Source organism: Hordeum vulgare, chromosome 2H (genome assembly GCF_904849725.1).
Source record: "Hordeum vulgare subsp. vulgare chromosome 2H, MorexV3_pseudomolecules_assembly, whole genome shotgun sequence".
Classification (NCBI taxonomy): Eukaryota; Viridiplantae; Streptophyta; class Magnoliopsida; order Poales; family Poaceae; genus Hordeum; species Hordeum vulgare.
In genome coordinates this window covers 19,135,173-19,159,944 of record NC_058519.1, presented here as the reverse complement: position 1 = coordinate 19,159,944, position 24,772 = coordinate 19,135,173, and the positions used below count along the sequence as shown (strand labels likewise).

Sequence of the window (24,772 nt, the reverse complement as noted above, 5' to 3'; positions counted from 1 at the left end):
CCAAATGGCCAAGCGCTAGGAACACGAGCCCCCACCCCGACCTTTTTCTCCCGGTTACCCCCAAGCGGCACTATTTCAGAGATGCTCTTAGGCTTCGGCCGAGGTGTTGGCATCATTTCTCGTTGGGGCATCGATCCAATGAACCCAACATGACGTTTGCTACCCTCCCCCATTTTGGCGGTGCTCCAACCGGTGCCAACAAGGAGCATATGGCTGCTGGGGTGTCTTGGTGGAGCATAGGTGTCGGTGTCGACGCTAGTGGCATTGTCGAGATCTGACGGACACATGGATGATTCCCAGTCGTCGTTCCACAACGAGCGGCAAACAAACTCAACAGCTCGTTAAGCAGGTCCGTATGCGAAGGTGCCATTCAAGATCTGGGCCTAATGGACTCATCTCTCGGTTTCCGGCGACGACAGTAATCGGCAATGGAAGATGGTTCAGCAAGGCTCCAGCCATGGACTCCATGGATCAGTTTGTGTTCGTGTGTTGTGTTTTCTTCGGGTCTTGAAAATTCGCTGTTGTTTTTAAAGAGGAAAAGAAACTACTACCAGCTGACGAATTATGATATCTGCGTGCAGTTAAACGTTCAATCTAGCAAGCCAATTAAACTGCTTATAACAAGCTATTTAATCACACAAATGCCAAACAAGTCAACCATCAAAATTAACCTCAAGGATAATATTCTTGAAGGACTTGAATTAGGAAATAACAAGGAGCAAAAAAAATAGTGAGCAGATTAAATGGCCGATAAGACTGGTGGCTCACACCTCTACTTGAGTAGAAACCAACATAGAACTCTAACATACTCATGACGATAGAGTACTCACCATGTTCATGGTAAATTGCATCAAGTACAAACACAAGAAAGCTACTCCAGTAACAAAACTTCCGACAATAAAGTAGCCATGTTCACGCAAAACTGCATCAATTACCAACCCAAGAAAACTGAAAGTAGAGGGTAGATTTTTCCAACAAAGTGCGAAGGGACGGTAACAATCTTAAGCAGAGGCAGCAGGAGCCTTTGTAGCAGCAGACAGCTTTGACCTCCTCTTGGCCATGCTCTCACTGCGGCGGTCTCTCTGCTCCTTCAGCCTTTGCGCAAGCAGCTTCTGGTACTCTGCAGCCTCTGACTTCTTCTTGGCGATCCTCTTCTTCTTGTCGGCGATTCTGGCACGCTTCCTCTGGAGGGTCAAGGGAGTCACAAGACGCTGGATCTTGGGAGCCTTGCTCACCTTCTTGCCTGGAAATAACAAACAATATGATCAGTAAATGAGAGACACAAAACTACTCAGACAAGTTTTATGAGAAAATAATATTTTTCCTTACGAAAAATGAAAGAGGGCAAAATAACACAGCAGGATCCACAATGGAACAAGGATAGGGCTAATGCAGTAAGCTAACACAGTTGAGAGCTCACCCTTCTTGTTAAGGAAGGTCCTGCGGTATGTGTTGACATAGCTGCGGACATCATCATCCTTGCCAAGGTTGAAGAGCTTCTTGATCTTGGAAGCCCTCTTGGGTCCCCTCATCCTGGGCTTCTCAGTGTCAGTAAGGCCTGGCAGATCATTCTCACCCTTCTTGACAATCACCAAGTTGATAACAGACAGGTCTTGGCTGACAATGCAACCACGGACGGACTTTCTCCTGCGCTCACCATTACGCCTGCCAAAACCACGGAAGCAAGGTGTGCCTGCATCATTGACACAAAAGTGACACTGGTAAGAGTTCAATCCAAGAGGGAAAACATAGGTAAGAAGTGCAATGGAAATAAATATATACCCCTGTGAAGCAGAAGGCGGACACGCCCAGAAGTTAGCACTCCTTGCTTCATCGGGAAGCCCTGCTTATCACAGCCACCCATGATCTTGAAGATATAACCCTTGAATTCCTGAAAATAGAGGAAATGACAGATATCTTTGGTCAAAACTATCAAAACATCACGTGAAGGTTTATGTATCATGAAATAAGTTGCCTGTAGATTACCTCACCCAGAAGATAACCAACTACCTCCTGGGAGATTCTCTTGTCATAAAGGTTCCGCCTATAGTTCATAACATAATGTTAGATAACCAGACAATAATTGGGAAGAGTAAACTCAAACGGGTATATTTTGTCAATCAACATACATTAATATACTAATCATTAGCCCGCTAAAAGCCTGCTTACGGTGATTTCAGAAGCAAACTACTTTGTAGTATCATATTGTCCACAAAATAGTTAAAACAGCTAAATACATTATGTCATGGCATCATCTGTCATAATTTTGGAAGCAGCTGAAAAACAATTCAACCTTTACATGGCATCACAGGGTCCATTGTATCCTATGTTTAGTCAAAAACTAAAGTACTGAGCATCACAAGACATTTGAAGCCATTTGCTATTAATCAACTTGTTAGAATGCAGGAGGGGTTGGATATGCCTAGCCATCTAATAATGATGTGCGTTCGCTAATTCAAAAACATTTATACGATTTAAGAGTAAACAATCTGAATACACATTATCTGCAGCTCAAAGTAAGAAAAAAAAGTGTGCGCAATGCAACTTGAAACCACATTTGTTGAACATAAACAATAGCAACATCCTTGATAGAGTATTACTGTCAATTCAACATAGCAACATCATAGCTAACGGTTCCAAATCATCCAATTCAACAGAGCAACAGGACTAGATGCACAAGATTACTGCATTCACGAGCCCGCAAAAGTGGAAACAGATACACTAAACAGAAACGCGATTTCCCGAACGCAATCAAGTATGGTGATTCCACGACGCGGATCTAAATCGGAGAGGAGGAAGACTCACAGCTTCTGGTCGTCATCGATCTCGACCTTCTTCTGGCACCCCGTGGTGGGGTTCGCGATGTTCAGCTGAAAGCAGCGCAAAAACCACACGAATCAGGCATCGCACGGGCACAGATCGCATCTGCGCGCGTTGGGCGGTGAAGAGCAGCGCAGTCACGGATCACATATGCGCGCATCGGGAGGAGGAGAGCAGCGCGTACCTTCATGGTGGAGTTGCGGCACGAGCTCGCCGGCGGCGAGCAACCCGAACGCTGGGTGGAGCGGCGGCGGCGGCGCGGCGCGGTTGCTCGAGGGGTAGGGTTTTGGGCGAAGCGGGTGCGGCGGAAATGTGTGGAGCGTATTATATAGGTGGAGGCGTTTAGTGGGCCGCTATTGTCCAGCCAAGAACTCCGAAGTTGATATGGGCCTGAAGCGCAAAATGGGCTTGTGCCCGCATATATATGCTATTAAAAATGATTGTTTGTTGTTTATATTTGTTGCTCAATATTTTTGAATAAATAAATGATATCCGTGTGTCGGTGCGGTAATTGGTTGCAGTATATTTTATTGAATTTTGATTATGTGAAATATAAATATTTAGATTATAACACGTGAACCAAAATATGAATCGGCTGCCCCGGCGTGCCTCATACAGTACTTCCTAAGTAGTGATCTAAGCGCTTTTATTTTTCCCTATGGAGGGAGTAACTTTTTGTACACACATGGTAAAACTGAAACAAGTTTGTTGACGAAACAAGAATGCACTACACAGCAAAATTGCAAAAAGAACGGAGTAATGTCCACGTGAAAGATTGGCATTTCAACATATACCACAATGCTTCGCAACCCTAATTTTCAGAAGAAGAAAAAATGCAGCCTCTTTTATGTCGATGCCAGAATTCTAGAGCTACCATGGCAAAATTAAAAGTGCACCTTGGAAATCTAAGCTACGCAATAGTTCTAGCACGCAAAGGTTGAACGAATGAGTACCCATGGACGGTGCAAAGCCAATGCAGGTGAAATTAAACTTGACAAATGATATGACATAGCGACACACTCTCCTGGTTCAAACATAGTTGTATAAAAACGAAACCATCAATCGACATCAACCCGGAGGTGTTGTTCACATAACCATGAGGCTTTGACATCTAGTTAGAAAAGGTTACAGTAACACTCCATCATCAGCTTCAAGAGCTGGAAACAACCCTGCTGTCTGATTCATAAGGACCAAAAACAAAAATCCACCGCCAACTGTAGGCTCAACTGCTCCATCCTGTTAGATATGTAACATAACTTGAGCTTTTAACTAATATGTATCCTTTCAGATATGTGAAGTTAACCTAGCTGTAACTTCACGACCCATCTAACTGTGATTTTGTAACAGAAAGCAGAATCGGCACTTGACGTCAAGACATGGTTTCTTGCATTGAGCAGAGTCAGCACTTATCCTCAAGATATGGTCTCTTGCACTTGTCAACCGTGCATCCAAAGTGGTGATTTTGCTCACGAGTGAACTTTTCTCATCCTCAACAGAGAAAAAGGCTCGTGTCTCAGCAATATTTGCTTCATCATCCTTAATCAAAGCTTCTTTGAAAGATTGCAATGCTGTGATAAGGATGGAAGCAGGCTCGTCTTTGCCCACATGACCATCATCTGCAACACAGTTTTCAGTAACTTCGGCTTCTGAACCATCCTGTCAAAAATAAAAATAAGAGAGTGTACATAAGAATTCAAGTGTTTATGCAAGGCTATAGATTCTAATGATACATCAACCTTTTATCTTTTTGAAGGAACAAAAATAAAACGCTCCACAATAGCCATCTCATAGGGGTTAGCAGTTATCATGGAGTCTTTTAGTGCACAATTTTTCCAAACACAAATGTCAGCAGTGGAGAGCTTTATAACCCTGTGCTCCATCTGCGGAAAACCTTGTGGTAAAAATATATATGAAAATACACTAATGGTGATAACAAATCAGACGTGCCATGTATCTGAAACTAAGTGTTTGATAACAGATTTAACAAGACTGTGGTAATCCAATGCTCTGAAGTAACATACAATCATAATCTAGAGACCAACCCAGTAGGAAAATAACTTCACCGACAACATTTCACATAAGCGTGGGCTCACCTTGCTGTGTACCAAACAAGGAGGCCACTGGATGACATAGGGATGGACGAAAACATAACTCTGATACTGGCCCTCATAGAGCTGATGCAGCTCTGCTGTTTCCAGGCAAAAAGATAAGAACCACTCTGGAGAAGTGCTATAGTTCTGACACCCATCATACACATGACAGTAGACCGACAGGTACACAAAGCCATCAATGACAGCCAAAATTGTTGCTTCAGCATGAACTACCATTGAACAAGTGATGGCCTCAACGATCCTGCGCAATGGAAACGACTTGTCCAGCATCCATCGCTCCACGCCATCAACATCTTTTCCCCACAACCAAACAAAAATATTGTGTTCCTCGAGCTTCCCTTCCTTGGTCTGGCCAAGCTTGAATGTAGTAAAGATCATCGGACTTTCTTTCAAGGGCGGCGGCACATCCATTTGGTGGAACTGAGATGTTGCTGTATTGAGCACGAGCATACCGGAGGCTCCATTCCCAAATGTCCAGTACACAAATCTATCAACCACCTTGCCAAGTTTGAAGGAGCTGGCGTCCTTGGGCACCAGGCCCCTTGTTTCAACCCAAGGAAAAATCTGCCACTCCATGGTGTGCGACAAGAACACGGCGACGCGCGCCCGCGTCCACGAGCTGTCGCGACGGGCGCAGACCACGCGCTGCAACCCATGTTCCTCCTGGTGGGAGAGCGTGTGGAACTCAAGGTAGCTGCCGTCCCGCAGAATCTGGGTGTCGGGGAAGAGGGCCAGCGCCCGCGTCAGAGGGCTGTAGCTGGCCCACTGCTTCCGGTGGGCGATGAGGATCTCGCCGTTCAAGCTGTAGTCGAACTCCCATCCAGGGTGGTCGGCGGCAGGGCAGCGCATGCCGCGGGTCTGGAGGAAATCGGCGTCCCGGAAGGCGGCGGCGAGGCCCGGGTCGGTGGGACGCCAAGGGGATGGGTAGACCGGGACCGCGTCCATCTCGCGCTCGACGAAGAACGCGAGGAGGGGCGGCGCGCGGAGCGAGCGGAAACGGCGCCGAAAGGCGGGGGACGAGCGGACGGCGCGGAGGAAGGTGTGGCATGTGAAGGCGGCGCGGGCGAGGTTCGGGAGGTCGGTGAGGCGGGCGAAGATCTCGCGGAGCAGGTCGTCGCCGAGGGCGCATATGGTGGTTCGACCGGGTAGCGGGGGTCTCGCCGGCGGCGGCGATGGTGGCGAGGACATGGCTGGTTCGAATGGGAGCTCTTTTTTTTTCAGACGAGAAATGGGGGCCTTAGGGTTGGGAAGAGCACAATAACTATGGGCCGGCCCAATTGCTAACGACATTCCGGAAAATTCGAGAAAACAAATTAGAAAAAAATATTCCGAAAATACTCAAAAAAGAAAGTACTCCGAAAAAGTTTGTTTCCTGCAAGAATATGTGAAGTACTAGAAATTATTCCCATGTTTCCTAAATTTTTTCTAATCATTTATTTGCAAACTTTACTAATTGCTTTGCTAGAAATATATTTTTCATGTGTTCTAGCATTCTATATTTCCACTTTCAATTATTTTATTATAGTTATTATTGTTTTCCCCAAGTAATTTGATTTTCTTATACTTATGTTCACAACAACTTTGGCTCTTCCACAAAATTTATTTTCAGACCAACGTTACCTACTCATTAGTTTGGTGAAGTATTTATTTATGACAACAAAAATTGTTCCACGCACTTCCATATGTTCTCGGCAGAGTCCTCTTTTGCTCCTTAGATACTTGTTTGTAGAAATAAATCAAATCTCCCCGCAAAAGAAAAGAAATAAAGCACATCAAGATTTGTGTTTTTGTATTAGTCGTTTTTATTTTTCATGGATAATTTTTTTTTCCGGTAGATGCATAATTTTTTGTTTTGCGAGATGAGATGCATAGTTGTTGAAACAACAAAAATATATTCATATGTTCAGTGTGTCCGTATTTTTTGTTCAATACTTGTAAAAGAATCCACGTGATAATTTCGTATATGAAAAGTTAGTAGGGATCTAGAAAATAGTTTGTGTTGGGATGAAATTGAGACTTTTTTTAGTCGAGGGTGATAATAGGACGAAATTGACATTTTCCAATTAATCATACGCCCATGAAAGAGCGATATTCCAGCACACATCACTAGGCCTCTAACCCATAATTTTCAGCAAACAAAAATTTCCGGCTCATGTGACACAAACTCATGTAGATGTTAGAATTCTAGCGTTGCAATGGGGAGATAAAACTGCACCATAAAGTTCAACACCCATAGATGGTAGAAATCTTCTTTTTTCAAAGACGAAAATTCATTCATTCCAACCTGTGCATAGTTTGAATCACAAACCGTGTCGTTCAGTACGTATGTAAGAAGGCGTCAAAGTGCAACAAACAGAAGAAGAAGAAAAAACACAGGACGTATGTAAGAAAAGGTACTACACGCCATCCTTTGGTTAGAGAAGACCAGTTCACTGAAAATAATTCAAAACGGCGCCCAGACTAAACCTGGCCAAACGGGCCGTGTAAACCGGGCCGGCCCGACAGCCCGTGTGCTTGGCACGACACGGCCTGGGCTCGGCACGGGCTAATCGTGCTCGGGCCCGACACGAAAGCACGCCTCGGGTCGTGTCTGGGCCTGGAGGCTGGGCACGCTGACCGGCACGGCACGGCGCTTATTCTCTCTCTATATATATATAGAGAGAGAGAGAAACTCTATTCATCATCCAGGGTGCAGAATAGGTTATTCATCATCCGAGGTGATCTTACGAGTTTTTCATAAATAAATTACATTTAAAATACAAATAGTTACATTCATATTGACCCACTATGTACAATTTGGCATAAAAAATTAAAAATATAGGTTGTAAGACAAGAAAATATGCATTTTATGTATATTTTACACTATGTTTTTACGTTTGTAATTTTACGTAACAAAAATATTTTTTACGGTGATTATATATTTTCTTACGATCTATTTTACGTATGGAATAAGAAAAAAAAATACGTAACGTAAAATTACAATTAATTGATGTTAAAATAGATGGGGGTGAAGAATAACTATTCCTCACCCAGGGTGACGAATAGCGCGACTCTATATATAAGATCATAAAGCTAAATATATATAAGATCATAATTTTTTTTGGGACGGATCTAAGGGGGGACGAGGGGGGCTAGACCCATCTCAATAAATTGATTCTTCTTCAATGCTCGTAGTTACTTCAGCTAAAATTTTCTAAAATATGAAAGCTTTGCCTAACCTGATCCTACACACTAGCGCACACATACAAAGCATCAACACCAATATGCTTGGTGAGCTCATGCTTCACAGGATCACGTGCAATGCTAATAGCACCTGTACTCTGAGATAAGAGCAGAGTCGGTGTAGTGACAGAAACCCCAAAATTCTGAAGTAACCACCATAACCAAGTCACCTCTGCCGTCAAAAGAGTCATCACTCGCAACTCAACCTCTGCACTCGAACGGAAAACTGCAATATGTTTCTTCGTCTTCCAGGCAATGAGAGAACCACCAAGAAAAACACAGTAAGCAGAAAGTGAACGGCGATCTGAAGGATCACTAGCCCACGTAGCATCCAAATAGGCCTGAAGCTGTAAAGAACTGGAGCGAGGAAAGAATAGACAGTGAGAGATCGTGCACCGAAGATATCGGAGAGCACGAAGGAGATGACTATAGTGAACCGATGTGGGAGCGAAGACGAACTGACTCAGAATATGAACCATATAAGAGATATCCGGACGAGTGACAGCTAGATAGACAAGACTGCCAACAAGATGACGATAACGCGTCAGGTCAGGCAGGGGATCACCATCAGTAGCACGGAGGTGAACATTGAGCTCCATAGGAGTCTCAACAATGCACTCGTCAGTAAGAGCAACACGGGCAAGAAGATCCTGGATATGCTTTTTCCGGGATATAAAAAAGGCATCAGAGGTAGAAGAGACTTCAATCCCAAGAAAGTAGCAAAGAAGTCCAAGATCATACATAAGAAACTGCTCACTAAGACGGGCCTTTACAAAGGCAATATACTCGGGGTCATCCCGAGTGATGATCATGTCATCAACATAGACAAGAAGAGTCCGACCACGAGGATAAAGGTGAATAAACAATGATGGATCATGAGCACTTGCTGAAAAATCAGCGGCAGTCACCACAGAGGCAAAACCCTCAAACCAGGCGCGGGTGGCTTGCTTAAGGCCATAGAGAGAGCGACGAAGACGACATACCATGCCATCAGGAACATAATGCCCAGGTGGTGGCTGCATGTACACCTCCTCACGCAGCTCACCATTAAGAAATGCATTCTTAACATCAAGCTGAGATATAGACCAGTGGCGTGCAGAGGCCACGACAAGAAGTGTACGAACAGTGGTCATATGGGCCACAGGAACAAAAGTCTCGTCATAATCACGACCATGCTCCTGCTGAAAACCACGAGCCACAAGACGAGCTTTGTGATGCTCAAGAGAACCATCTGAGCGAGTCTTAACCTTGTAGACCCACTTACAAGTGATGGGACAGACTCCGAGAGGAAGGGAAACAAGATCCCACGTACCAGTGCGTTCAAGAGCAACAATCTCGTATGCCATCGCAAACTGCCATTCAGGATGAACAATAACCTGACGATAAGAAGTCGGCTCAAGAACAACAGCACTAGCGGTGGGAAGTCCAAAGCGATCAACAGGCGGACGAGGACGAGGACGCAATCCATAATTAGGCTGAGACGAGGATGATGCCACATACACAGAGACATCCACATGACGTGAACGACGAGTGTAACACTGAGGAAAAGATGGAACAATGGAAGGAGGAATCGCCAAGGTAGAATCGGGAGGTGGCGACGAAGAAGTCATCGGAGATGAAGGTGTAGAATCCGGTGACATGCTAGGCGAGGAGATCGTGGAAGATGGTGGCGACAAATCGACTAGAGGTGGAGAAGCAGAGGGAGCGGAACGAATAGGCAAAGGCTCGACGGGGGTGATAAGTGAGTCAGTAAAAGTGAGGAAAGAGATATCCTCCACTGAAAAGGTCGAGGAAGATAGGCGTGGGTAGAAGGGACGAGACTCATCAAAAGTCACGTCTCGAGAGATACACATCCGACGACCGATAGGATCCCAACAACGATAGCCCTTATGCTCATCATTGTAGCCTAAGAAGACACACTCAACAGACTAAGCGGTCAGTTTGGTGCGTTCGCGAGGGGCAAGAAGAACATAGCAAACACAACCAAACAAGCGAAGCATCGAATAATCGGGAGAACGATTAAAAATACGCTCGAAAGAAACACCACCCTGTAGAGCAGCGGAAGGCTGTAGATTGATGAGATAGGTGGAGGTGGAGACGGCCTCAACCCAAAAATGAGGCGGGAGAGAGGCAGCAATCATCAATGCACGAGCCGTCTCAAGAAGATGACGATGCTTTCGCTCAGCCACACCATTCTGAGCATGAGCACCAGAACAAGAGAATTGAGAGAGAGTCCCTTGCTCAGCAAGAACACCACACAACATCTTAGAGATATACTCGCCAACAGAGTCAACATGAAACACACGAATGGGTGAAGAGAACTGAGTATGAATCATGGCAGCAAAACGCTTATAAATAGACAACACCTCACTACGAGAAGTCATGAAATAAAGTCATGTGTAACGAGAGAAGTCATCTCTGAAAATAATATAGTATTTATGACCCCATTTCGAAGCGAAGGGAGCCGGACCCCATACATCAGAATGGACTAAATCAAAAGGACGCTTAAACACTGACTCACTATGTGAATACCGTAACTGAATCTTCTTGCCAAGACGACAACCCTGACACTCTAAAGAGACATCTCCTGAGACACACCCGAGAAGACCTCGATGAACTAAAGACGACAAACGAGAACCACACAGATGACCAAGTCGATGATGCCACTGCTGGAAGGAACCAGTAGCGGAGGCGACCAAAGCGGAGGAACTGGCGATAATGGTGGCAGCGGAAGGAACATGAAGCTAGTCCAACTCCCAAAGACCCTGAGAATCACGACGGCGAGGGCCATCCCCAACCAGAGTGTGCGTGCGACGGTCCTCGGCAGAACTCGTACTGCTCTGGGGAAAACCCTAGGATCTGGTCTTCCTGATCGGACGATGACGGTACTGCAGTGGCGTTTCTCTCTTGGGAGCATCGTTTGTGGAGCAGTGCTGGTGGTCAGAGGCAGGAGCTGGAGCAGCTTCGTCTTGCACGGAGCTTCGGTGGAGATGACTGTTGGGGAACGTCGCATGGGAAACAAAAAATTTCCTACGCGCACGAAGACCTATCATGGTGATGTCCATCTATGAGAGGGGATTTCCGATCTACGTACCCTTGTAGATCGCACAGCAGAAGCGTTAGTGAACGCGGTTGATGTAGTGGAACATCCTCACGTCCCTCGATCCTCCCCGCGAACCGTCCCACGATCCGCTTCGATCTAGTGCCGAACGGACGGCACCTCCGCGTTCAGCACACGTACAACTCGACGATGATCTCGGCCTTCTTGATCCAGCAAGAGAGACGAAGAAGTAGATGAGTTCTCCGGCAGCGTGGCTGCGCTCCGGAGGTTGGTGGTGATCTAATCTCAGCAGGGCTCCGCCCGAGCTCCGCAGAAACGCGATCTAGAGGAAAAACCGTGGAGGTATGTGGTCGGGTTGCCGTGGAAAAAGTTGTCTCAAATCAGCCCTAATAGCTCCATATATATATAGGAGGAGGGGAGGGTGTTGGAAATATGCCCTAGAGGCAATAATAAATTAGTTATTATTATATTTCTTTGTTCATGATAATCGTTTATTATCCATGCTATAATTGTATTGATTGAAAACACAGTGCATGTGTGGATACATAGACAAAACACTGTCCCTAGTAAGCCTCTAGTTGACTAGCTCGTTGATCAAAGATGGTCAAGGTTTCCTGACCATAGGCAAGTGTTGTCACTTGATAACGGAATCACATCATTAGGAGAATCATGTGATGGACTAGACCCAAACTAATAGACGTAGCATGTTGATCGTGTCATTTTGTTGCTACTGTTTTCTGCGTGTCAAGTATTTGTTCCTATGACCATGAGATCATATAACTCACTGACACCGGAGGAATGCTTTGTGTGTATCAAACGTCGCAACGTAACTGGGTGACTATAAAGATGCTCTACAGGTATCTCCGAAGGTGTTCGTTGAGTTAGTATGGATCGAGACTGGGATTTGTCACTCCGTGTGACGGAGAGGTATCTCGGGGCCCACTCGGTAATACAACATCACACACAAGCCTTGCAAGCAATGTGACTTAGTGTAAGTTGCGGGATCTTGTATTACGGAACGAGTAAAGAGACTTGCCGGTAAACGAGATTGAAATAGGTATGCGGATACTGACGATCGAATCTCGGGCAAGTAACATACCGAAGGACAAAGGGAATGACATACGGGATTATATGAATCCTTGGCACTGAGGTTCAAACGATAAGATCTTCGTAGAATATGTGGGATCCAATATGGGCATCCAGGTCCCGCTATTGGATATTGACCGAGGAGTCACTCGGGTCATGTCTACATAGTTCTCGAACCCGCAGGGTCTGCACACTTAAGGTTCGACGTTGTTTTATGCGTATTTGAGTTATATGGTTGGTTACCGAATGTTGTTCGGAGTCCCGGATGAGATCACGGACGTCACGAGGGTTTCCGGAATGGTCCGGAAACGAAGATTGATATATAGGATGACTTCATTTGGTTACCGGAAGGTTTTCGGGCATTACCGGTAATGTACCGGGAATGACGAATGGGTTCCGGATCTTCACCGGGAGGGGGGACCACCCACCCGGGAGGGCCCAAGGACCTTGGGGGTGGCACACCAAGTAGGTGGGGTCAGTCCAAGGCTGTATTGCGCAAGAGAAAGAAAAAACCAAAAGAAGAGAAAGAAAAAAAAGGGAAAGGTGGGAAAAGAGAGAAGGACTCCACCTTCCAATCCTAGTTGGACTAGGATTGGAGGAGGACTCCTCCTCCCCTTGGTGGCGCAGCCCTTGGGGCTCCTTGAGCCTCAAGGCAAGCCTCCCCTCCCTCCTCCTATATATATGGAGCAATTAGGGCTGATTTGAGACAACTTTTTCAAGGCAGCCCGACCACATACCTCCACGGTTTTACCTCTAGATCACGTCTCTGCGGAGCTCGGGCGGAGCCCTGCCGAGATTAGATCATCACCAACCTCCGAAACGCCGTCACGCTGCCAGAGAACTCCTCTTCCTCTCCGTCTCTCTTGCTGGATCAAGAAGGCCGAGATCATCGTCGAGCTGTGCATGTGCTGAACGCGGAGGTGTCGTCCGTTCGGCACTAGATCGCGGGACGGTTCGTGGGACGGTTCGCGGGGCGGATCGAGAGACGTGAGGACGTTCCACTACATCAACTAAGTTCACTAACGCTTCTGCTGTGCGATCTACAAGGGTACGTAGATCGGAAATCCCCTCTCGTAGATGGACATCACCATGATAGGTCTTCGTGCGCGTAGGAAAATTTTTGTTTCCCATGCGACGTTCTCCAAAAGTGGCATCATGAGCTAGGTTCATGCGTAGATGTCTTCTCGAGTAGAACACAAAAGTTTTTGTGGGCTGTGATGTGCGTTTTGCTGCCCTCCTTAGTCTTTTCTTGATTCCACGATATTGTTGGATTGAAGCGGCTTGGACCGACATTACTCGTACGCTTACGAGAGACTGGTTTCATCGCTACGAGTAACCCCCTTTGCTCAAAGATGACCGGCAAGTGTCGGTTTCTCCAACTTTAGTTGAATCATATTTGACCGAGGAGGTCCTTGTATAAGGTTAAATAGCAATTCATATATCTCCGTTGTGGTGTTTGCGTAAGTAAGATGCGATCCTACTAGATACCCATGGTCACCACGTAAAACATGCAACAACAAAATTAGAGGACGTCTAACTTGTTTTTGCAGGGTATGCTTGTGATGTGATATGGCCAACGATGTGATGTGATATATTGGATGTATGAGATGATCATGTTGTAATAGATAATATCGACTTGCAAGTCGATGGTACGGCAACCGGCAGGAGCCATAGGGTTGTCTTTAAACTAACATTTGTGCTTGCAGATGCGTTCACTATATTGCTAGGACGTAGCTTTAGTAGTAATAGCATGAGTAGAACGACAACCCCGATGGCGACACGTTGATGGAGATCATGATGATGGAGATCATGGTGTGACGCCGGTGACAAGAAGATCGTGCCGGTGCTTTGGTGATGGAGATCAAGAAGCACATGATGATGGCCATATCATGTCGCTTATGAATTGCATGTGATGTTAATCCTTTATGAAACTTATCTTGCTTAGAACGACGGTAGCATTATCAGGTGATCTCTCACTAAAATTTCAAGACGAAATTGTGTTCTCCCCGACTGTGCACCGTTGCGACAGTTCTTCGTTTCGAGACACCACGTGATGATCGGGTGTGGTAGACTCAACGTTCACATACAACGGGTGCAAAACAGTTGCACACGTGGAACACTCGAGTTAAGCTTGACGAGCCTAGCATGTGCAGACATGGCCTCGGAACACATGAGACCGAAAGGTCGAGCATGAATCGTATAGTTGATATGATTAGCATAGAAATGCTTACCACTGAAACTATTCTCGACTCACGTGATGATCGGACTTGAGATAGTGGATTTGGATCATGTACCACTCAAATGACTAGAGAGATGTACTTTTTGAGTGGGAGTTCTTAAGTAATATGATTAATTGAACTAATTGTCATGAACATAGTCTAATGGTCTTTCCGAATTACGATGTAGCTTGCGCTATAGCTCTACTGTTTTTATATGTTCCTAGAGAAAATTTAGTTGAAAGTTGATAGTAGCAAACTTTGCAGAGGATTGTCCTCGTTGCTGCGCAGAAGGCTTATGTCCTTAATGCACCACTCGGTGTGCTGCACCTCGAGCGTCGTCTGTGGATTCTGTGAACATCCGACATACACGTTTCTGATGACTACACAATAGTTCAGTGTAAAATACTTAATGGCTTAGAAGCAAGGCGCCGAAGACGTTTTGAAACGTCACGGAACATAAGTGATGTTCTAAAGAGATGAAATTGTGATTTCATGCTTGTGCCCTTGTTAAGAGGTACGAGACCTCCGACAAGATTCTTTGTCCACAAAGTAAAGGAGAAAAGCTCAATCGTTGAGCATGTGCTCAGATTGTCTGAGTACGACAATTGCTTGAATCAAGTGGGAGTTAATCTTCCAGATGAGATAGTGATGGTTCTCCAAAGTCACTGCCACCAAGCTGTGAGAGCTTCGTGATGAACTATAACATATCAAGGATAGATACAATGATCCTTGAGCGATTCGCGATGTTTGACACTGCGAAAGTAGAAATCAAGAAGGAGCATCAATAGTTGATGGTTAGTAAAACCACTAAGTTTCAAGAAAGGCAAGGGCTAGAAGGAATACTTCGTGAAACGGCAAAACAGTTGTTGCACTAATGAAGAGACCCAAGATTAAACCCAAACCCGAGACTAAGTGCTTCTGTAATGAGGGGAACAGTCACTGAGGCGGAGCAACTCTAGATACTTGGTAGATAAAAAGGCTGGCAAAAGTCGAAAGAAGTATATTTGATATACATGATGTTGATGTGTACTTTACTAGTACTCCTAGTAGCACGAGGTATTAGATACCGGTTCGGTTGCTAAGTGATTAGTGACACGAAATAAAAGCTACGGCATAAACGGAGACTAGCTAAAGGCGAGGTGACGATACGTGTTGGAAGTGTTTCCAAGGTTGATATGATCAAAAGTCGCACACTCCATCTACCATCGGGATTGGTGTTAAACCTAAATAATTGTTATTTGGTACTTGCGTTAAGCATGAACATGATTGGATCGTGTTTATTGCAATACGATTATTCATTTAAAAAGAATAATGGTTACTCTATTTGCTTGAATAAATCACCTTCAATGGTTTATTGAATCTCGATCGTAGTGTTACACATGTTCATAATATTGGTGCCAAAAGATACGAGGTAATGATGATAGTACCACTTACTTGTGGCACTGCCGCTTGAGTCATGTTGGTATAAATTGCATGAAGAGGCTCCATGCTGATGGATCTTTATACTCACTTGATTTTGAATCACTAGTGACATGCAAATCATACCACATGAGCAAGGCCTTGTTTTCATTGAGATGAAACAAGATAGTAACTTGTTGGAAGTGATACATTTTGATGTATGCAGTCCAATGGGTGCTGAGGCACGCAGTGGATATCATTATGTTCTTACTTCAATGACGATTTGAGTGGATACAAGAGTATTTACTTAAGGAATCACAAGTCTGAAATATTGAAAAGTTCAATTCAGTTTCGGAGTGAAGTTCGTCGTAATAAGAGGATAAACTGTCTACGATATGATCATAGAAATGAATATCTAAGTTACGAGTTTTGGTACGCAGTTAAGACAATATGGAAATTGTTTTGCAGTTCATGCCACCCGCAACATCGTAGTGTGATGATGTGTCTGAACGTCATAGCCACACACTATTTGGTATGGTGCATGCTATGATGTTTCTTATCGAATTACCACTATCGTTTATGGGTTATGCATTAGAGACAACCGCATTCACTTTAAAAAGGGCACCACGTATTTCCGTTGAGATGACACAGTATAGACTGAGGTTTAGAGAAATCTAAGCTGTCGTTTCTTGAAAGTTTGGGGCTTCGACACTTATGTGAAAAAGTTTCAGTCTGATAAGCTCGAACCCAAAGCGGATAAATGCATCTTCATAGGATATCCAAAACAGTTGGGTACATCTCCTATCTCAGATCCGAAAGCAAAGTGTTTGTTTCTAGAAACGGATCCTTTCTCGAGGAAAGGTTTCTCTCGAAAGAATTGAGTGGGAGGGTGGTAGAACTTGATGAGGTTATTGAACCATCACTTCAACCAGTGTGTACCAGGGCGCAGGAAGTTGTTCTTGTGGCGCCTACACCAATTGAAGTGAAAGCTGATGATGGTGATCATCGACCATCAGATCAAGTTACTGCAAACCTCGTAGGTTGACAAGGTCGCGTACTACTGCAGAGTGGTACGGTAACCCTGTCTTGGAGGTCATGTCGTTGAGCAACAGTGAACCTACGAGTTATGGAGAAAGCAATGGTGGGCCCGGATTCCGACAAATGGCTGGAAGCCATGAAATCCGAGAGAGGATCCATGTATGAAAACAAAGTGTAGACTTTGGAAGAACTACTTGATGGTCATAGGACTATTGAGTAAAGATGGATCTTTAAAAGGAAGACAGACGATGATGGTGATAAGTCACTATTAAGAAAATCTCGACTTGTCGCAAAGATGTTTCCGACAAGATCAAACAGTTGACTATGATGAGACTTTCTCACTCGTAGCGATGCTAAAATTCTGTTAGAATTATGTTAGTAGTTGCTGCATTATTTATGAAATATTGCACATAGGATGTCAAAACATTGTTTCCTTGATGGTTTCCTTGAGCAAACATTGTATGTGATACAACCAGGAGGTTTTGTCGATCCTAAAGATACTAGCAAGTATGCAAGCTCCGGCGATCCTTCAATGGACTGGTGCAAGCAACTCGGAGTTGAAATATACACTTTGATGAGATGATCAAAGATTTTGGGTTTGTACAAGGTTTATGAGAAACTTGTATTTCCAAAGAAGTGAGTGGGAGCACTATAGAATTTCTGATAAGTATATGTGGTTGACATATTGTGGATCAGAAGTAATGTAGAATTTCTGTAAAGCATACAAGGTTGTTTGAAAGGAGTTTTCAAAGGAGTACCTGGATTGCGCTACTTGAACGTTGAGCATCAAAGATCTATGGAGATAGATCGAAAGCGCTTAATAGAAGTTTCAACAAGATGCATGCCTTGACAAGTTTTTCAAGGAGTTCAAAATAGATCAGCAAAAAGGAGTTCTTGGTTGCGTTGTGAGGTGTGCCTTGAGGCTCAAGGAGCCCCAAGGGCTGCGCCACCAAGGGGAGGAGGAGTCCTCCTCCAATCCTAGTCCAACTAGGATTGGAAAGTGGAGTCCTTCTCTCCTTTCCCACCTCTTTTTTTTTCTTTTCTCTTTGATTTTCTATCCTTGGCGCATAGGGCCTTCTTGGGCTGTCCCACCAGCCCACCAAGGGCTGGTGCGCCACCCCTAAGGCCTATGGGCTTCCCCGGGGTGGGTTGCCCCCCCCCCCCCGGTGAACACCCGGAACCCATTCGTCATTCCCGGTAACTCCGAAAACCTTCCGGTAATCAAATGTGGTCATCCTATATATCAATCTTCATTTCCGGACCATTCCGGAAACCCTCGTGACGTCCGTGATCTCATCCGGGACTCCGAACAACATTCGGTAACCAACCATATAACTCAAATACGCATAAAACAACGTCGAACCTTAAGTGTGCAGACCCCGCGGGTTCGAGAACTATGTAGACATGACCCGAGTGACTCCTCGGTCAATATCCAATAGCGGGACCTGGATGCCCATATTGGATCCTACATATTCTATGAAGATCTTATCGTTTGAACCTCAGTGCCAAGGATTCATATAATCCCGTATGTCATTCCCTTTGTCCTTTGGTATGTTACTTGCCCGAGATTCGATCGTCAGTATCCGCATACCTATTTCAATCTCGTTTACCGGCAAGTCTCTTTACTCGTTCCGTAATACAAGATCCCGCAACTTACACTAAGTCACATTGCTTGCAAGGCTTGTGTGTGATGTTGTATTACTGAGTGGGCCCTGAGATACCTCTCCGTCACACGGAGTGACAAATCCCAGTCTCGATCCATACTAACTCAACGAACACCTTCGGAGATACCTGTAGAGCATCTTTATAGTCACCCAGTTACGTTGCGATGTTTGATACACACAAAGCATTCCTCCGGTGTCAGTGAGTTATATGATCTCATGGTCATAGGAACAAATACTTGACACGCAGAAAACAGTAGCAACAAAATGACACGATCAACATGCTACGTCTATTAGTTTGGGTCTAGTCCATCACATGATTCTCCTAATGATGTGATCCCGTTATCAAGTGACAACACTTGCCTATGGTCAGGAAACCTTGACCATCTTTGATCAACGAGCTAGTCAACTAGAGGCTTACTAGGGACAGTGTTTTGTCTATGTATCCACACATGCACTGTGTTTCCAATCAATACAATTATATCATGGATAATAAACGATTATCATGAACAAAGAAATATAATAATAACTAATTTATTATTTCCTCTAGGGCATATTTCAACAATGTCAAGTCATGCCTGGCCGGCAGGTGCTACGCACGACAGATCTTCCATAGAGTTCAAGCTGTGTCGGCTGGTGGTACTTGGAGGCATGGAGCTGAGGTGTACCGGCGGCGACCGCGACGTGCTTAGTAGTTCGCGCTCCGGGTGGTGCTGTCGTTGGGCGCCGTGGTGGCGTTGACGGCAGATAGACCAGGCAAGGATGATGTGGCAGTACAACTTTGAAGATGGAGTAGTGGCAGTTGGCGACGGCGGCTTCTGAGAGCGTGCCGGACCGGTGGGTGCCCCATACTCGACAAATGACTTGGTTGGGGCCTCAGGTCTTAGGTGTTAGGCTTAGCTGCGAGATTTGTGGTATTAGGTCCGGACTATCAGCGTCCCTTCATCAGATGGATAGGAGTAGCGACGGTTGTCGCGTAGACGGTGGTTTCAGACTTATTGTTGTATTTCTTTGTAAGGTCTTTTGTGAGTAATTAATAAAATGGTTGCATGCATCGCCTGCAGAGGTCGGGGGCGATCCTCCTTTTCTAAAAAAATGAGCAAATTTGCCCCCTTCATGCGTTCATCCTGGCTCCGTCCGTGTCTAGAACTCAACTAGCATAAATGCACGTGCGTTGCACCGGGTAAAAAAGCATAACCGATTCATGTGTCATTGTGCACCAGTTTTTATATTTGATTTTACTAAACATCTATGTTAAAATGAAAAATGCAAATTTTCATCAAATGCAGGTAAACACAGCGAGCACATACACATGAAGTGTAAGATAGAGGCATAAAAAAAAGGAAAAGATAATTTAAAGATTATATATATTCTATTTTCTCACTTGACATCACAAAGAACGCAAGTCAAAGATATTGTGATACATCTTACCCTTTTATAAATTGACTGCAAGGCACAATCCCTAGCAAAATATCCAGAAAGAATTGCTCCTATGGTTCAAGTATCGCGTAAATAGTTATATACAGATTATTCAATCTGTGAGCATAAACATGGCATGTACTACCGAACTTCCTTTGCTATGGAGCTTAGCCTGCATATCTATTCGTCTTGTCTATAAATCAATGATGGCCAAGATGTGTTGACAGCTCACCTGCCTCTCCCGTTTACCAATAAATCAATGCAGCTCAAAGCAAAAAAAGAAGATAGATATATCTACCTGATGTAATTGCTTGTAACTCCAGAGTGTTGGTAGAGTCAAGAGGATAGCCCAGTTATAAATTAAATCGGCAAGAGATGGAGAGGCACCGAGAAGCTGAGGGATTTGATGCATCAGAGCAGCCATGGCCCATGGGCAGAGGAGAAGTGCCAGTGGCTGGAGAACTGACGTGTCACAGCCACCATTGGAAGAGGAGAGGCGGCGGCAGATCAAGCCTTGGGCGCGGCAAGCGTCAGCACACTCACCTCTGTCGCACCCTTCCTTCTTCCACATCCTCCTTCTCCTACCTCTCCTCCTCCCCGGGTCCTCCTCTGTCTCTCTTTACTACCAAAAAAATTAAAGCCCCGACATGACCTTAGAGCTCTCTTTGCCAGCCATGGAGGCCCGCCTCCACGTGCAAGAACTTCACGCTGCCGCTTCGGATCCCTCTTTCTCCCGGCCCGCTGGATCTCGTCGTCGCCGTTGTGCATCAAGCAGAGGCGTTGTCCCCGGCCGCTCAAGCCGCCGCGTTGACCTGATCCAGAAGTTGCGCTCGAGCGCCGCGACGGGGGCGGCAAGCGGGCAGAGGTGTGGCCGCGACGGCGGGTGGGTTGAGGTTGGCCGTGGCGGCACACGGGTTGAGGTCGGTCGCGCGCGAGTGGTCTCGCAGCGCCTAGGGGGATTTGGCTCGGTCTAGGCACATGCATGGTCGAGGCGAGGAGGCGTACATTTTTTTTTCCAGCGAACCGTTATTTCATGGCAGATTAGGGATGAAGTGCGGGTTGAATACCTAAAACCTTAAGGGCCTTTGTGCAAAACAGCCACGGCTGATTTTCCAACATAAGCAATAACCTCTTTATTATTATTATTATTATTATTATTATTATTAGGTAGAGATGTATCTTTTAGGCGCAAGGGTTTGCATATGTTGGACTTGTTTTGAGTACCTCATAAGAAGCAAGAGTTCAGGGAAAAAAACTCACAAAAGGTTATGGATAGGTACTGTGCCTCTACAGAAACTAGGCATTTCAGCATAATTAAACCACACGAGTAATCAATTACACAGCTCCAGCAACAGAATATTACCGCGACAAAGCTCCTCAACCCTGTGTTGACTGAATGGCACGCAGGCGTGGAAGTTACAGCTATGCGTTACATTACATGGATGACAGGTTGACAACCAAAGATAAATCTGCATCTTTGCAATGAGCCAAGCATATAATCAGCTCACTTCTTTGGCATTTGTGGCCTCCTCGCTTGTAGTTTCGGTACTGGTCTCCATTTGCATTGTCGGCTCAATGCTGTCGGTACCAACTGCATCTTCAGTGCTACTTGTTTGATCACTTACCCTGCAAGACTCACTTATGCTTTCACAGGAGCTCAGCTGCTCTGCCTCTTTGGTGGAGGTAAAGAAGATGCTTCCCTCGTCTTCACCGCCTCCTTTGCTCACTTCCTGACATTCTAGCCTCCTTAAGAAACCTTCTTCGATATCGCTTAGAGATGGATATTTATCGTCGTCGTCGTCGTTGTCGATGGTGTAAGGCAAACGGAACTCAAATGAGGTGTGCCTCCTGGATGAACCAATCAGCTGTTCACTGTCCATTGTCAGGTTGGTGGCCTTGTCGACATTCTTTGAGCTTTCACTACTGTCATCGCCATATTTCTCAGTCCCACTGTCACTGTTACCACCTTGATCACGATCCACCTCATCAAGTCCATCGGATAAAGTTGGTGATGACGAAAATGTCGAGTACGATCCTTCATCATCCTCACGTTCTCTCAGTGTTTTGAGAACCAGGGTCTTGAGCAAGTTCATCACTTGAACAGCATGCATCAGAGCAGTAAGAGGATCTGACATCTGATTGCAAGAGGAGCATTCGCCTTTGTTAGCACAACTGTGTCAACAAGGAATGTTTTTCAAGCAAGGGAATTGTGGCAAGCAAATCAGTACCTGTGTCATATTGGGTGCGAAAACCATGGCGATATTTCGGGCATTCATCTTGTTTGACCCCTCTTCTTCGACAACATCAGCCATGAGCTCTACAACCCAGCTGAGAAGTGCAGCATATGTTACAGGAATATGGCTCACCAGCTCCACACATTGTTCCTCGGTGTTGCAGTTCAGGACTTGCTCCGGTGAGAGGCTATCAAGCACGCCTTCGGGTAGTTCCCTGAACCAGGCCTGAATAGAATTGCACAACATGATTAACCCCTATGTTTTCGCCGGGCAGAGGTACCAAATGTGTGAAAACCCAAAACATATATAACTTGAAGAGCTAAGGGTGTCAGGAAATTGATGCTAATTATCTCATCAGTATCACAGTAGCATTATTTTCTGTCAGAAAGGTAGTTCATTCGGAGCACAACAGTACACTCTTGGACATAAAATTCATACCAATTGCTCTACCCATGGAAGATGTTGACTAAGAATTTTATTACACACTTCTCTGCAGCACAAATCTCATAAACCTATTTATCGAATTCGTTTGGTTTGCGTAAAATGAATACAAGGCATTCTGGAAAGTCATTGATTACTAAAGAGACTGAAAACAATGAGCTCTGGAACCTCCTACTAGTAAACAATGGGTACCTTAATCAAGCTAGCGAGGCAGTGGACGTCGATGTCGTCAGGCACGACACCCCTGTTCAGCTGCTCCCTGACATGCTCCTCCTGGCTGTTCTCCGGAGTGATGCGGAAGATCCCTTCCGCCTGCATACATATCCACCCACACAGATTAGTCTAGTCTCCAGTGAACAAATTGGATTTTGGCAACGAACACACTCAGCTATTTGCTCAGCTCCAAAATGAAGCTTCAGGAATCATCAGGAGCAAAGAGGAACAGGGTAATAATGTGCTTGCGCAGCGGAGTTGTGCTACCTTGAGGCCATCCTGGGAGTAGAGCCTCTCCTGCATGAGCAGGAGGATCTTGGGGACCGAGTTCCCCCTGTCGTCATACCCGCACTGCATCGACTCCGGCGACACGCCGAAGACGCTGGCGCTGCAGGCCGGAAAGCACGCACATTTATCAGAAATCAGAACCGAATCCTCATCCTCGCGGGGGCACGCACGCACGGCTGAGCAGGCAAGCAAGCAATAATAGACGTGGAGCGTATGTACCTGGCGCTGGGGGCCGGGCAGGGGATCTGGAGCTCGAACTCGACGGGGAGGCCGAGGAAGCCCTGGAGGCGGTCGAAGGTGACGTGCGCGACGTGGCGGACGTCGGTGGGCCAGCCGATGTCCATCCCCCACCCGCCGCCCCCCGCGGCGGCCGGGTCGTCGGCGTCCGCCATCTGGCACGGCAGCGCCACCGACTTGCGCAGCGCGGCGAGCAGCAGCTCCAGCACCTGCCCCTGCTGCTGCCCCTGCCTCTCCTGGTGGTCCGCCGCCTTCCTCTCCCCCCCGCAGCCGGTGCCGGCGCTGGACATGAGCACCACCTCGCCCATCGCGGCCTCCTAGCCGCTGCGCTGTGTCGAGCTGAGCTGGGCTCGAGGAGAGTGACTGGGTGAGTGCGGGCGGTGCTGCGAATTTGAATGGAGGTGGTGGGTGGGAGGGGGGCCGCCTTTTTTGTTTTGCGTCGGTTGTCGTCCCTCCCCGCGATCTCGATTTCGAATTGGGGGAGGGGGGAGACGCACGTGGGGCCGGGAGCCCAGACAGAAGGGCCCCACCTCCAACGGCTGCCGAATTTCAAATGCCAAATGCTCCGACGACATGGCTCATCGTCCGTGTGGGAAAATAGCCAGGCCAAGCCGACGCACGCCGTAATCATGTCATATATTACCTCCTTATTATCAACACATTTTCTTTCTCAACACATTATAGACGACAGACAGACGCTCATACATACGCACACGTATACACCCATTCATGTGGACGTACGCACGCACAACCCATCATTATGAACACGTTCGAAAGACTGAGTCGGCACATTATCTTGAGATTGTCGAAGCCATCACGGACGCCTTTGTGGCCGACGAGAACATCTTCTCTCACTAAACGCACATCATCGAAAGGCACGGAATAAATCCAAGAAAATGCAAGCGTCATTGCCAAGTCTGAGACTAGAGCATACATATCCAACGGCTGTCATAGGAGGGCACTATTGTTGTTTTGGGTATTTGAGATAAAAAAACAATGTTGTTTCGTAACCTGCCCTTGATGTCAACTTTGCTGCAAAGCATCAAGTGCTGCAAATATAGCGCGCTTTGGCTGTTGCCACAAAACCAAATGCGATGCGAGCGCAGCCCCAAAGGTCGCCTGAATGTTTCCCGCGCGTGACCGACTCCATGCCTCCTTCCCTCTCGCCAACGGGCCGTCATGGTTGGCTCCTCGTCGCGACCGCCGACCCTGTCATCGATCTCGCGCTCCTCACAAAGGTTGGCTCCTCCACTACAGTTCCCCCACCGGTCGTTCTCCCGTTGCTGCCATGGCCGCTCCTACTCGTCGCAGCGGTTTTGGTAAC

General features: G+C 46.1%; 2 protein-coding genes and 1 pseudogene across 2 annotated transcripts; all 3 read right to left on the bottom strand.

Annotated features, from left to right (window-relative positions):
• Positions 1-776: 776 nt before the first annotated feature.
• LOC123424525 (40S ribosomal protein S6-like) lies at positions 777-3,116 on the bottom strand. Its single transcript, XM_045108154.1, has 6 exons — positions 3,005-3,116; positions 2,806-2,870; positions 1,987-2,044; positions 1,783-1,891; positions 1,421-1,693; positions 777-1,243 (listed from the first exon to the last, which is right to left on the bottom strand). Exons 1-6 carry the CDS (start codon positions 3,008-3,010, stop codon positions 1,002-1,004), a joined length of 753 nt encoding a protein of 250 aa, XP_044964089.1. The 5' UTR covers positions 3,011-3,116; the 3' UTR covers positions 777-1,001.
• Positions 3,117-4,724: 1,608 nt separating this feature from the next.
• LOC123429264 lies at positions 4,725-6,180 on the bottom strand (annotated as a pseudogene).
• Positions 6,181-21,323: 15,143 nt separating this feature from the next.
• Positions 21,324-23,833, bottom strand: LOC123429263 (rho GTPase-activating protein 5-like). The gene is made up of 5 exons (XM_045113321.1): positions 23,431-23,833; positions 23,191-23,311; positions 22,903-23,022; positions 22,264-22,494; positions 21,324-22,170 (listed from the first exon to the last, which is right to left on the bottom strand). The coding sequence occupies exons 1-5, from the start codon at positions 23,754-23,756 to the stop codon at positions 21,535-21,537; spliced, it is 1,434 nt and encodes a 477-aa protein (XP_044969256.1). The 5' UTR covers positions 23,757-23,833; the 3' UTR covers positions 21,324-21,534.
• Between the last annotated feature and the right edge of the window lie 939 nt (positions 23,834-24,772).